Here is a 13,677-nt window from a genome sequence, read left to right as displayed (position 1 = left end):
CCCGACTGCACTGGTCTGTTCATTAGCCTTGAGTCCTCTCCAGCTGCTTTATCTCTGTAAAGGAGTTTCTGCAAAGCACATAACTGCCTCCCGTTATTCAGAACACACAGTGTTGCCTTTAAAGGGAACTATTATAATGATTTCAGTGTTTAAGCGTTTAAGCAGTGTTCAAATCAATGTGACTTGATCAAACAGTATTCAAACTAATATATGAATTCAGTATAAACAGTATAAAAAACATTCAAATCAATATGTAAAACAAATATATGAATATAGTGTTTTGATATATATACATGTGATGCACCTAAGAAGCTTTATTACTTAATATATCCTTCACACAGTAGCAAAAATCTATGTTTTAGCAAAATCTAGGACACACATTGAGTGCTTACACATGTTGGACCAATCATTTTACTCAAACACAGTTAATTATTTGAGATTTTACAAAAAAAAAAAAAAAAAAAAAAAATCAAAAAATTCCCCAGTTTGGCCATTTTTAGGGTTCCAATTTTACTTCCTGGTTGGAAATTATGACATCACACTAGGGAATAACTGTTACCTAGCAACCATGCTGTACACTGGGCCGAAAAATATCCTATGAAAAATATAACAAACTTTGGACAGAATTCTCCTTAGTGAAATGTCAGCATTATGAAACTTTCTAAAACAAAACTCTCTACTTCCGGTCATTTTCAACAACATTTTCAACTTTTCTTCACAAATATCTTCTTGATTGGTGTAAAACTATCATTTATATTCACAACAGGTATAATCTCACTAAACTAAGTCAAAATGAGAGAATCATAAAAATCTGCCATACGCTCTGTAAGTACTGCAGTAGTGTTGTAGTACAGTGTTGTAGTACAGTGTTGTAGTACAGTGTTGTAGTACAGTGTTGTAGTACAGTGTTGTAGTACAGTGTTGTAGTACAGTGTTGTGGGCGTTCCTGTGCTCTATCTGCCCCGGTGCACCTGCTCTGTGCTCCGGGCTCCTCCCGCTCCGCTCTCCGTGCCGTGTCCGCTCCTCCCGCTGCTGTGTGCGGGTCCTGTCGCTCTCTGTGTCCGGGTCGTATCGCTCGCTGTGCATGCTCAGAGGCTTGTTCCCGTCCGGGCCTGAGCTCTTGATGTTCCTCCCTCCGTTCGTAGAGGACATGCATCACTTCAAACCGTTTCGGGACAGACTGTACTCGACCCGGTGCTGCGGGTGCTGTCATGTCCGGACGGGCACCATCATCCTGGGGACGTGGTACATGGTAAGAACATGGAGCTAACGGTTAGCAGCTAATGTGGCTAAAAACACAGTTAGCTAATGTGCGAAGAAGAGCTTTAGCTTCTCATAGACTTCCTTCTGTTTGTGTGCAGTCTGGTATATATTGTGACGCATTTAGATGCATCACTTAAGCGGATTGTCACTATACTATTCACAAAATATCTGTTTGCATTTGCGTCATTCTGTGCTCCATGTAGCATTAGCCTGTTAGCACTGGTCTTTAGAAAAGGTGGAGTCGTTATTTTGGCTTTTGGCCGATAAAGTGTATGTTTAGTGAGACATTCACTCTTACAAGCAACGAGACACCTGCACCATTAAAGCTGAACTACGTAACATTTCTGCTGGAGTGTCTCATGGATTACTTAGCCTGGAATGCTTATTTGTTCAGTTTTATTGCCAAAAATAGTGGAGTCACTAAAAAACAAAACCGTCCCTTTAAACAGCAGCAGAGACACAACCACTCCAACAGGAACCAAAGTCTGTAAAAACACTTGAATAAAAACATGTTATGTTTTTATGAGTAATAAACACTAGTGTACATGATTTTATCTATTTATATGACCATCTAACAAACTGAACACACATTTACTTTCCCACACATGTATACTCCCCATAGTAGAGCTTACATGTGGACAAGCATTCAACAAAATACAGTGTTAGCAGTTACATTGACTTAACTTCACCTTAAACTTTTACAGCTGCACCTGACAGCTTGCCCCAGCTGCGTGGAAAGATAGGTCAAATGCAGAGGACACATTTCCCCTCACAGTACTTTAAAAAGTGTACCTTACATTAAGTAATTATAAGGAACTGTGCAGTAGGCTGTTTACTGAAGTGTAACAAGTTTGTCTCAAGGACACAATTCTATAACTTAAAGTGCATTTGACAAGTTTTATGATTCTCACATTTTGACTTAATTTGGTTGGATAATGCATGTTGTAAATATAAATTATAGTTTTACACAAATCAAGAAGCAGCAGAAGTTGAAAAATATGTTGAAATGAGAGGAAGTAAAGAGATCTATTTTAGAGAGTTCCATAATGATCATATCACACAGATATATGTGCAAAGGTTCGGGACAATTTACACAAGAAACACATTTTTCTGATACTTCAAAAATTAGTTCAACAAAATTATGGTGTTATTTTTATTTGTCAAATAATAATTTTTTTGTACCAGTGTACAATATAGTTGCCAGGTAACAGTTATAGTGACGTCCAACTAGGAAGTAAAATTTTAACCCCAAAAAATTACAAGAACTGGAAAATAAATTGTAAAAGTCTTAGCAAAGTCTTAAATATAATGATCTTAACTTTTAGCAAAATGAATCATCTCACTTGTCATGTGCTAATTTCTTCTGCTTTGTGAGCAGTAGTACATACACACACACACAGCCCCACACACGTGCTGCTCACACGGTGCTTGTCGTTGTTTCAGGTGGTGAACCTGTTGATGGACATCCTGCTGACCGTAGCAGTGAGCCACCCTGGCAATGTGCCCACCATCGACCTGCAGTACGAGGTCATCGACCACTACTTTGCCTCAGACCGCATGTCCGGTGAGTGGGATACAACAGCATCATGTAGGTGTCTGCTGTGGGGCTGCACATATCCTACTGCACTAACTTGTGACAAATCAGTCATGTTTGCTTTCTGAAAGACCAGTGTGGGCGGCAGCGGCTCAGTTGGTAGAGATCATAATCATGCAGAAAAGAAATTGCAGAGATAGTGATTTGTGACTGGGCCTGTCACGATAACACATTTTGAAGTGTGATCCTTTACTGAAGAAAATATACACGATGAACAATAATAATGAAACTTATATATTGCAATATATGTGTGTGTGTGTGTGTATGTATGTATGTATATATATATATATATATATATATATATATATATATATTACACAAACATATATATGTTATACACACACACTATATATGTATACATATGTATGTGTATTGAATAATGATAAGTTGATATAGTAATTATCGTGACAGACCTCTTTCTGACATGATCTTAAGGGAGTATTCAAGAACTTTAAAACATGAGCACTATTTGAAAACACAATTTTAATCTTCTCAGTTGAGGTTTGACTCTCTAAAAGTCTCTGTCTATGTGCTAACCCTGTAGTAGTATGGACCTCCACAAACATGTTCTGAAATACTTGTTCTGCTAAGCTTTGGTTTAACAGTTCAGATTCTGTCTCCTCATAATGCTGGACTTTGAACTGAATCGTAGCGTTCAAAATGGGTGGTGTGTCTAATCACAATCTCTTTTTATTTCATTGCGCAGTTCTATGTTTCCAAGTTTGTACTTCTACTTGATTAATATTTGAAGTAATGTTATTCTTACTTGAGTGCAATTTTTGGCTACTCTACCCCCCTCTGGCACTATGTACTTGATGAGGAGCTCAGGGTTTGCTGCTGCTGCTGATTCTTTAGGGCCCCTGAGAGACTGAGACATTTTTAGAATGACACAACACTATTGACTTTAAACTGCGACTGAGGCTGAGGAAGTCGTGCTGCACTTTGGACCTTTTCCCCTCTCACATCATCAGTGGCTTCCTGTTGTTTCTAATGAAGGACTTAGAGCAAGCTCAATACAGCCACATGAGGCATGAGATAGTCCTATATGTATATGTGTGTGTGTGGGGGTGTGTGTGTATGTGTGTAAGAGGGTAGTCCAGTGGGACAACTGCAGGCTCAGGGTGCTACATGAACACTCTGAAGAAAGAGCAGAACAAGTGCACGCTGTTATTGTGTCCTTAAGCAAGACACTTCATTACACTACATATGAATTAGGGATGCATCGATCCAGTTTTTAAATTCCAATCCCAATTTCAATATTGCATGAATTTTTAATACTCAACCAGGATATCGGTTGAACCGATATTTGGAAGCCAATATCTGATCCAGTGAATTTTTCTAGATAGGCACCTGTATCGGGGTGCTGCTTCCCTTATATGAATATGAGTGAAATGATGTTGGTCAGATATGGATTTTTTTTTGCCAATGGCAATATCCGATATATTTGCTCTATGTCTTGCTCTGGCCGATGACCAATATTTGCACACCCGCACACATCTTATATATATATATATATGTATGTATGTATGTATGTGTGGGGGTGGGGGTGTGTGTGGGTGTGTGTGTGTGTGTGTGGGGGGGGGGGGGGGGGGGGGGGGGGGGAGTGTGGGAGTGTGGGGTGTGTGTGTGTGTGTGGGGGGGGGGGGAGTGTGGGGGTGGGGGGGGTGTGTGTGTGGGGGGTGGGGTGTGTGTGGGGTGGGGGGTGTGTATGTATGTGTGTATATATATATATATGTGTATATATATATATATATATATGTATATATATATATGTATATGTATATATATATGTATATGTATATATATATATATGTATATATATATATATGTATATATGTATATGTGTGTATATATATATGTATATGTGTGTATATATATGTGTATATGTATATATGTATATGTATATGTTATGTAATCAGGCAGTCTAGGGCGGCGGTTCGGTCTGGTTAGTGTTTGACTCCCCTGGTATCTCTGCTGATGCTCTTCGGTGCTGTGTATGTGTATCATGTATTGATCCATGTACCCACTTATTACTTACTTTTTTAGCTAGGTAGTTTCTGTAGCTGGCGTTGGGGTTGCATGCTGAGATGGGTGTGTTTACAGTTGTTATAGTATGAATCAGTGTGTGTGTTTGAGTGAAGGAGAAACTACACACACACGCGCGCGCACCCCCCCCCCCCCCCCCCCCCCCCACACACACACACACACACATACTGTTATTGTCGTGAGCTCCTTTGTAATGGCAAGGCTATAGGAGCTCACAGTCCTGTCTTTGACTCCAAGTAACAATGTATTCTATTGTGTTCTATTTGAACATTTGTTACGTATGTACAGTTATTCGTTAAGTTACTCTTACTTGAGTAGTAGTTTTCCCAAATACTTTTTCACTCTTACTGGAGACATTTCTTGGAGTAGTATTATTCTGAAGTAGCATTACTCTTACTTGAGTACACCTCTGCATGTGAAGGGGTTAACAGTGGTTGTAGTGATGTGTTGAAGTCCTGCTGACTCTGTGTGTGTGTCCTCAGAAAACGCCTGTGTGGGGTTTGCCATCTCTCTGCTGATGCTCACCATCAGTGCCATGCTGGTGTACGGAGCCATCACTGTAAGTCACACTGCATCTACTATTTATATATGTATGACAACAGACCCAGTCTCATCATACTGCACTAGTACATAACATGCTGATCTCACTGTAAGTCTGACCAGCCCACCAGCTCCTATACAGATATATATTTACACAGCCTTTTAATACTGCAGTAACTTCAGTAGACCTAGCCTAATCATACTGCAGTATAGAAATGGACAGATGTTGATTTTTGTTAGGGATACATCTATATATGGGCCCAGTATCTGTATTGACTGATATTCATGTGACTGAGTAATATCGGCCAAAAACACCGATATCAGTTGGCCAATATTGCACTCTGGTAATGAAAGAGTTAGCCCCGCTTCCCCTTGGCACATGCAGGAAGAAAACAGCTCTGTGGAGAAATGCTAAAATTATTAGTGCTAAAATGATTCCTAGATTATCATCCTTCCTACAGAAAAAATCCATAAACAAAACTTTACAGTAATATTTATTTGTTCACAGAATAACCAAACAATATAATATTGGTTATCTGGGCGTGTTTTTTTTTAAATATTTTGCTATGTTTTGGGTTTTTTGTCCAATGGCCGATAAAACAGATACCTGTTTGTTTAAGCTCTCCCGATATATTTGGATCAATATGTAGGGCTGCTTTTGGTTGATCTATAAAAAGTGAAATATAAACATATATAAACGGTCTGTCTCTATACTGCAGTAGTCCATAGGTCCAGACTAATCATACTGCAGTAGTTGGGGTGTGTTTAGAGATTTTTAAAGGGAAATTGGGAGGAGAGTTTTCATGTTGTTTGTCTTCACCTCACAGGACTGCCCACTAGAGGGAGCCTTCACAGGTTTGGCTACTGAGATAAGATGGTGATGAGTTCAGGATTGCACAGTTAAAGTGGCTCGTCTCACTACAAAATGCAAACAAACCCAGGCTAGACTAATGCCTTACAGTTTACTTATAATTAGTGCTGCACAATATATTGCAAAAAGTAGTTTGATGCAACAATCGATATTGCAAGATAATAAATATATGGCAACAACACAAAGTTCTCCATTTTACACATTATTGACAAAAAGGCAGATAATGTTCATGATTTTTATTATTTGGTCAAAGTTAAAGCAGAACTACGTGACATGTTAACCTCATTAAACGTCTTTGTATGTCCCTGCAGCTGGTTAAATATGTATTTTCAGGGTGCGATTATGCTGCCTTTGTTCAATAAAAAATAAAGTACCCTGTCATGGAACAGTGTTTTTTTGTTTGTTTTTTGTTTTTTTTATTGAAATAAGGCAGTATAATCACACCCTGAAAATACATATTTAACCAGCTGCAGGGGGAGCTCCAGTGCTGAATGTTTCTTAGTTCTAAACTTATTGTGTCAAAATGTATCCTAAAATATCACAATACTATCACAAAACTATTGTATCTTCTCATATTGTACTGTCCAACGTACAGTGAGTAAACATTGTGCTGATTCTTATTGTGATTTTCCTGTCAGTTTTACACATAAAGGCCCTATTTCACAAAGCAGGTTAAACTAACGCTGCGGTTATTTCCTGACTCATAGTTTTCCCTCTCAGACAGAGACAACTGAGTTTTCTGTTTCAGTAAACAGGTTTGGAGTAGAGTTAGACCATGCAGAGTTTGTTTTCTTTGAGTTTAGCTGAGGAGAGAGGTCATGATCAATGGATCCCAGAAAAGAGGTTTCACAATGGCAACGATAAATCACAGGAGGCCTCCATCTCGGAGGGACAGGACGTCATGTGACTGTGTTTGATATTAAGATGGGATGTTAAGAAATACTTTAAGGCATGATTAAAACACATTATATTTTTACACTTGTACTTTTGTAGCTCATTAATTACTAATTTTACAACTTCGGAGTAATGTTGTAGCCCTCACTTGTAGCCCTTAAAAGGTTAGAGCAATATTTGAGCATTTCAAGTGTAGTAACATAAACTGTTCTTCTTAACAAGACACTAAATCGATTTATTAAAGTAAGGCAACAATTCATGAAGTATGAATCATTAAAGTTGGTTTTAACTGTTTGAACTTTACACTCAGAGCTGTCCTTCAGGAGCAGACTCTGGTTAAACTCTGGGTTAAAGGATTAGACTCTGCCCAGGACCAGGTTAGGTTCAGAGGGAGTTACCATGATGACTGACTCACAGAGAGAGTTAATCTAAACCCTGAGGTGACCTCTTTTCAGGCTAAACAAAGTCTGAGTTTGGACTATACCTGCTTCTTGAAACAGGGCCAAAGAATAGATTTTTTATTGAATATTTTTCCATCTTTGCCCAGTCTGTGTTGTTGCTAAAGCCATTGACCTTCAGATGTGCAGTGTTCTAGCTGTAGTGTCCCTCTCTGCTGCTGAACAGTGAATTACATGTCCTGTAGATGAGCTAGGTAGTGACGGACAGTCAGTTATGTATATTCATTTGAGAATAACGTTTGTTTAAAGAATATATTGTTAAAGGACACATATGATTCAAAATTGAAACGTTATATTGTTGCTCTCTTATCAAAAATATCCCTGTAGTTATATTTTACTTTTTACTTCATTCACTCATTCAAAGTCATCTTTGAGCTCTCTAAAATAATGTGTTTGTATTTTGGTTAAATTGTTGCATCATGGGTAAAACTCTGGACTTCTCCTGCACAGTTTAAGGGTAGAGTAGCCTGTGTTGAGCCATTTTCGATTTTTGTTCTAATGTGTTTTTTTTCATTCATTCATCTGTTTAACACATAAATTATAATTAAAACATTCACTTTTTCAGTTTGTGATGTCATTGAAATTACAGCTACAGCAAATGCAGACATGTGCATATGTGTCCTTTAATTGAATAATTAATTATCTTAGAGAGTTGAATTCATCTACAGTAAAAAGGCCATTCCCAGTATCCCTTTTAATAGTTGAACTGTATATCAGTAGTAGTACATTTTGATCCTGTAATTTCATACTGGTAACCGTGTCTCCAGATAGTGTTGTGGTCCCCTCTGACTCTATGTGTTTGTGTCTGCAGCACCGTGCCGGCTGGCTCATCCCCTTCTTCTGTTACCAGCTGTTTGACTTTGCGCTCAGCTGTCTGGTGGCCATCAGCTCCCTCACCTACCTGCCCCGCATCAAGGACTACCTGGACCAGCTGGTTAGAATACTACTGCTGCTTCCACTACTAGTTTTTGCTTCATGTGGATAGACTCAGTAATTACTAGGTTTTTTGACTAGATTTTAATCGTAAACCAGGTCAACAGATCTGCAATCAAACAGTTAAAGGGCCTATATAACGCTGTATTCTGATCCATGTTATAATGTAGTTTCCTTATCACAAACAGACCTTTACTAAAATCATTTGGATGATTTCAGCCCATGAATTGCTTAGCTCTACTGAATGGTAAAAGGAGCTGTTATCTTGAAAACTACAGCTTCATGACATCACAAGGTGGAACAGAGCATTTGAGCTTTGGAGATGTAGACAGACTAATAATAAAGGATTACTCACACACGTGAATGAATAGCAAAAGACCAAGTTTCAATCTGTCTTTAGGCAGATTTAAACTTGGTCTTTAGCTTGATCCATAGCAAAAGATGGATCAGACCTGGACTAATGAGGGATTATTCAAACATGTGTGAATGAAACACAACACAACTCTGGGTGTGTTTTGAAAAAGTAACGGTATTATAACATGACTAAAAGCTCACAAGAGTCCATTTTGTGTAATATAAGACCTTTAAACAGTAAATTCCACATATACTTGGTTGTGTTCATCTTCTACAATTTGATGATGTCATAATTCCTGATGGAGGACATCTAATCCACAAATGTTGAACCTTGTCATTATTTGTTTGGGACTGGCACAAACTAAGACATAAGATTCATATTAATAGACCTTTCAACAGCCAACAATTACATCTTTGAGTTTGAATAATGGCTTCTTTTTCTGAAGTTAATTAGAGAACATTTTAACTTGAGTTTATTTCTGCTGACAGAGAAGATGTTTAATTGCATTATCACTGTATTGGCGGTGTGCTGAGAGCATCTGTCTTCTTTCTTTGGTGGAAACAAGGGAGAACACAGAATTCAACACAGAAGTAGAATATGTATTACTCAGCAAGATCCGCTTTGTTGCCACTCGAGATTCTTGCATTTTCACAAAACTCACAACTGTCAATTTTTCAGGCAAACGCCGCAGTCGTAAACCAATAGTACGCCATAGATTTGGACCACAAAACAACCAGCGAGCAGGAAAGAATGTTGCCCCATGGCTTAATAGCAAAGGACTCTTGCCATGCCAAATGGCATATCCATCTGCTTCCTGCCTGTTATGTAGGTGATAATTTGGGCTTAATCAAATTAATGGATTAATTGTAACAAATAGATTTTTTTAGTAATCAAATATTCATCATATGGACTATACACAGGTTCAAAAACCAGCCAAGTCCTGAAGGAATAGACTTTATGATTCAGACAAAGGAGTATTTACTCCAAAAAGAGTAGAAAGTAAAATGTATGTTTTTGTTGAACAAGCTTTTTTTCTTTATTGGTTTATTTACAGAACAATTTAAACAATGAATCAAAAGAAAAACCCTACTACTAGACTCATCAATCAGCAAAATAATCATTAGGTGCAGCTGTGTTGATAATGTTTTGCGTGTTGCAGCCGGACTTCCCGTACAAGGACAACCTGCTGTCCATGGACTCCAGCTGCCTGCTCATGTTTGTGCTGGTCTTCTTCGCCTTCCTCATCCTCCTCAAGGTACATAGTTTACTACTGTCTTATCACCAATTGTATACTATTGATACTTTGCAGTGAAGTCACTCTGGGGGGGACTGCATGTATGTCTATGGAGGAATGTTCAGCAATAGCAAACAATGGCTGCTATGTTTTTAGATTGCCTGAAAACTCAAGAAAAAAAATGCAAAATGGATTTAAACGGCACATTTTCAGGAGCCTGTGATCAATACGAGCATTCATGGCCCTGTTTAGATGTTGGTGAGGGTGACTGACTGAAAAAATGTTGGCTAATGCTAGCAAATCTGTGACTGTAATGTAATTTGAGAGGGACTTGTTTAACAGCACAAGATCAGCTCATCTATTAATTGTAGTTCCAACAAAGTCAGTCAGTTTATGGTCAGATTGTCTTAAAACAAGACTAAGATTAAAGTCTAACTTGAGTAACAGCTTCAGACAGAGCAGAGCCTCTAGTTAGCTTCACCCACCCCAGGGAATGTTGATGACGTAAGCTGCAAAGTGTCAATATTTAGCTCAAGTTTTTTGTTTTGCCAAATGGAGCCTTTAATGTTGTCATGTTTTATACAAGTTTGTGATACTCACTTTGTGAACGTATGATGTCTCAGGCCTATTTGATCAACTGTGTGTGGAACTGCTACAAATACATCAACAACAGGAACATGCCCGAGATCGCTGTGTACCCTGCCTTTGAGACCCCTCCCCAGGTACAGTACTACAAAAAGGCCACGCAATACTAACAACCATCAGGAGATGGCAGGATTTTCTCATGGGTTTGCCTACATTATAAGTATTGCTGTTTGAACATATTGCTGTATTTGCTGTAGTGTTGTTTAAGTTGGTCAAACCATTAATTTCAATCTTGCCCATGAGGATTTAAGTTTGAGACAAGACTGTTATGTGAACTGATGAAATAATTCAATAATCACATGCATTTCAGAACATGTTTGTAGAGGTGTAAACTACAGGGTTAACAGCTTTTACACAAAATAAGAGTCTCATATGAGTCTATCTCAGTTCCAATGCTGAAATCCACTTGTTTTAAACCTAAAATGCCTCTCATTGATCTGAATGGTCTCTACCTAAACCCCAGCACCTGCAGACAGTCATGACTCAGTGCTAGTGCAGCCTCTGCAGCTCAGTGAGTGAATTCTGGAGGTTCTTTCACATGAGGCCTGTCCATAAACTGAGAATGAGACACACTTGGAACTCATAGAGATACAGCCAAAGGTTTATTTTTATTATTTTAATGATTATATTTTTTATTAGAGCTTTTTAATCTTTTTTAATTTGAACTTTTAAAAATTATTATAGAATTTACATTTTTTTGCTACATAATGCACTGTAAGCGATACCTGCTTGTATTAAAATAACGTTCTCTTCTCCTTTCTCCGCAGTACATTCTCCCCACATACGAGATGGCCGTGAAGATGCCCGAGAAGGAGCCTCCCCCTCCGTACATGCCCGCTTAGAGTGTAGGCCCACCCCCCTTCACCACTAACACCATTCCTGCCACCGCACTCCCATCTGAGCCCTGTGCACCCTCACGGACCTCCCTCCACCCTCCCCATGTGTATCACCTGTCCAATAACAAGAGGAAGAGCAAGGAGGAAGAGGAGGAGGAGGAAGAGTAGTCTACCAGCTTTTGTGTCAAACATGTTCAGATCAGACTTGTATGAGGACTTCTGCTTTGAAATGGCCTAATAATAGGTTTGGATATGTTTGGGAAGTTTCAGATTTTGTTTGATTAAATGTATGACGTGCAAAAGAGTTGGTGTATATTATCAACTGACAGAAAATGTGAGTTTCCAAGATACATTTGCAAATTTGCTTAGCAAATGTAACTCCAGCCATTAAAGAAGACCTATTGTGCTCGTGTCTGCTCCATAGTTATAGTGTCTGACACCCGTGGATCATTGTTAGAATTTGGTCATTTTAAATTGCAATATTGGTCTGAAATGACTTAAAGAGGAAGTGTTATGCAAAATCAACTTTTGCAGCTTTCTACCATGTTATAACATTGTTCCCTCATCAAGAGCATGCCTAAAGAGGGTTTAGATGTCATCCATGCATGTTTGAGTAATCTAGTGATCTCTCGTAGGCACTATTTGTATCTCTTACCCTTAGCAGTATGATCCTAAGTTACAGTACGGTCCTGTTTGGGTGAATATAGCATTTTCAAAACAAAAAGTAACATGGTGATCTAAATATGTTATGTGTTAGCTGTTAATACCCCATAGATGTGTAATACCCCCTTTTTAGCCAAAAAAAAAAGGAAAAGAGCAGACTCCACCTGCTTCTTTACAGAACGAACACACAGAGCAGTGGGCGTGTACCGGTGGTGGTGAACATAGGGGTAGATCGGAGCAATGGCATCTTAAGTACAGGAGAATAAAGATTACTCGAACATGCACGAATCACTCCAAATACAACCTCGAGTGGGATTTTGCATAATACGTCTCCTTTAAGTTTAACCCTCCGCTGCTTCTGTTTTTGGAAATTTTCAGAATATTTAAAGTGTCGTCCAAAATTTGCGCAATTCAAAACTAAAACTGTTAGATTTTTGGACAAATATTCTTGCTTTTGTCTGTGTAATCTGAACGTGCCATGTCTCCAGCACCATCGCATCTATAGTGAAATATGAAATGAAAAGTTATAACTATGACAATCCACTTTTAGCTCTTCTTGTTAGCCTCGTGTTGTTTTGTTGGCCTTTAATATGACGCCTTTCCCGCTCGGGTCTTTGAATGCTTATTTATTTAGCCTTGTTGTAGTTTAGTTCACTTGAAATACATTTTTGACCCACTTTTGCTGACGGGAATGGCTGCCGCTGTGAGAATTTTTTTTTTTTTTAAAGAGGAGAGGGTCGGACCACAGACAGACAGGTGTTGCTCCTGTCAGGTCCTGCAGTAGAGTGAAGACAGGAGCCGGAACTGTCACCTGTCGCTGCATGCTCCCTGCCTTTGCTTTAACCTGTAAAGATTTATGTTAGTGGAAAATACATTTGAATTCAATAAAAGTTTATGATCCATCAAAGTTATGTTGGCTTGTTTTTGTTGGTGGGTAGTTACAGTCAGTACTTTAAAAAATTTTACTTCTCTGAGTAGTTTTCAGACACTTTACTTTTAGTCCTACTTGAGTAATATGTTGTACAGTGTAACAGTACTCTTACTCGAGTAAAGTTGTGGTTCCTCTTCCCTCTGTGAGTAAGTCTAAGTGACAAAAACGTTATGTCGACAATATTAAATAATTTGAACATTTGTGTTTCTTGCTGCTCCTCCAGATATGATTTAGTTTGTCTCATTTTTGTGTCTGTCCATTGAAAATACCAGATTTTGTCCTTCAAATTACTCAGTAAATCAGGCACTTGGACCACTACATTGTACTTTTACTTGAGTAGGCTACTATCATTTTGAAGTAACATGTGCGTGTGCTTTGGTTCAGCTGTGGGACTGCCTGGGAATAGCGTCCTGT

General features: G+C 38.6%; 1 protein-coding gene across 1 annotated transcript; it reads left to right on the top strand.

The window, feature by feature from the left end:
- The first annotated feature begins 991 nt into the window (after window positions 1–991).
- laptm4a (lysosomal protein transmembrane 4 alpha) lies at window positions 992–13,239 on the top strand. Its single transcript, XM_033990818.2, has 7 exons — window positions 992–1,252; window positions 2,707–2,827; window positions 5,386–5,462; window positions 8,478–8,600; window positions 10,114–10,209; window positions 10,812–10,910; window positions 11,601–13,239. Exons 1-7 carry the CDS (start codon window positions 1,085–1,087, stop codon window positions 11,673–11,675), a joined length of 759 nt encoding a protein of 252 aa, XP_033846709.1. The 5' UTR covers window positions 992–1,084; the 3' UTR covers window positions 11,676–13,239.
- The last annotated feature ends 438 nt before the right edge of the window (window positions 13,240–13,677 follow it).

Source organism: Periophthalmus magnuspinnatus, chromosome 24, assembly GCF_009829125.3.
Source record: "Periophthalmus magnuspinnatus isolate fPerMag1 chromosome 24, fPerMag1.2.pri, whole genome shotgun sequence".
Taxonomy (NCBI): domain Eukaryota; kingdom Metazoa; phylum Chordata; class Actinopteri; order Gobiiformes; family Gobiidae; genus Periophthalmus; species Periophthalmus magnuspinnatus.
This window is presented reverse-complemented; position numbering and strand designations above follow the sequence as displayed.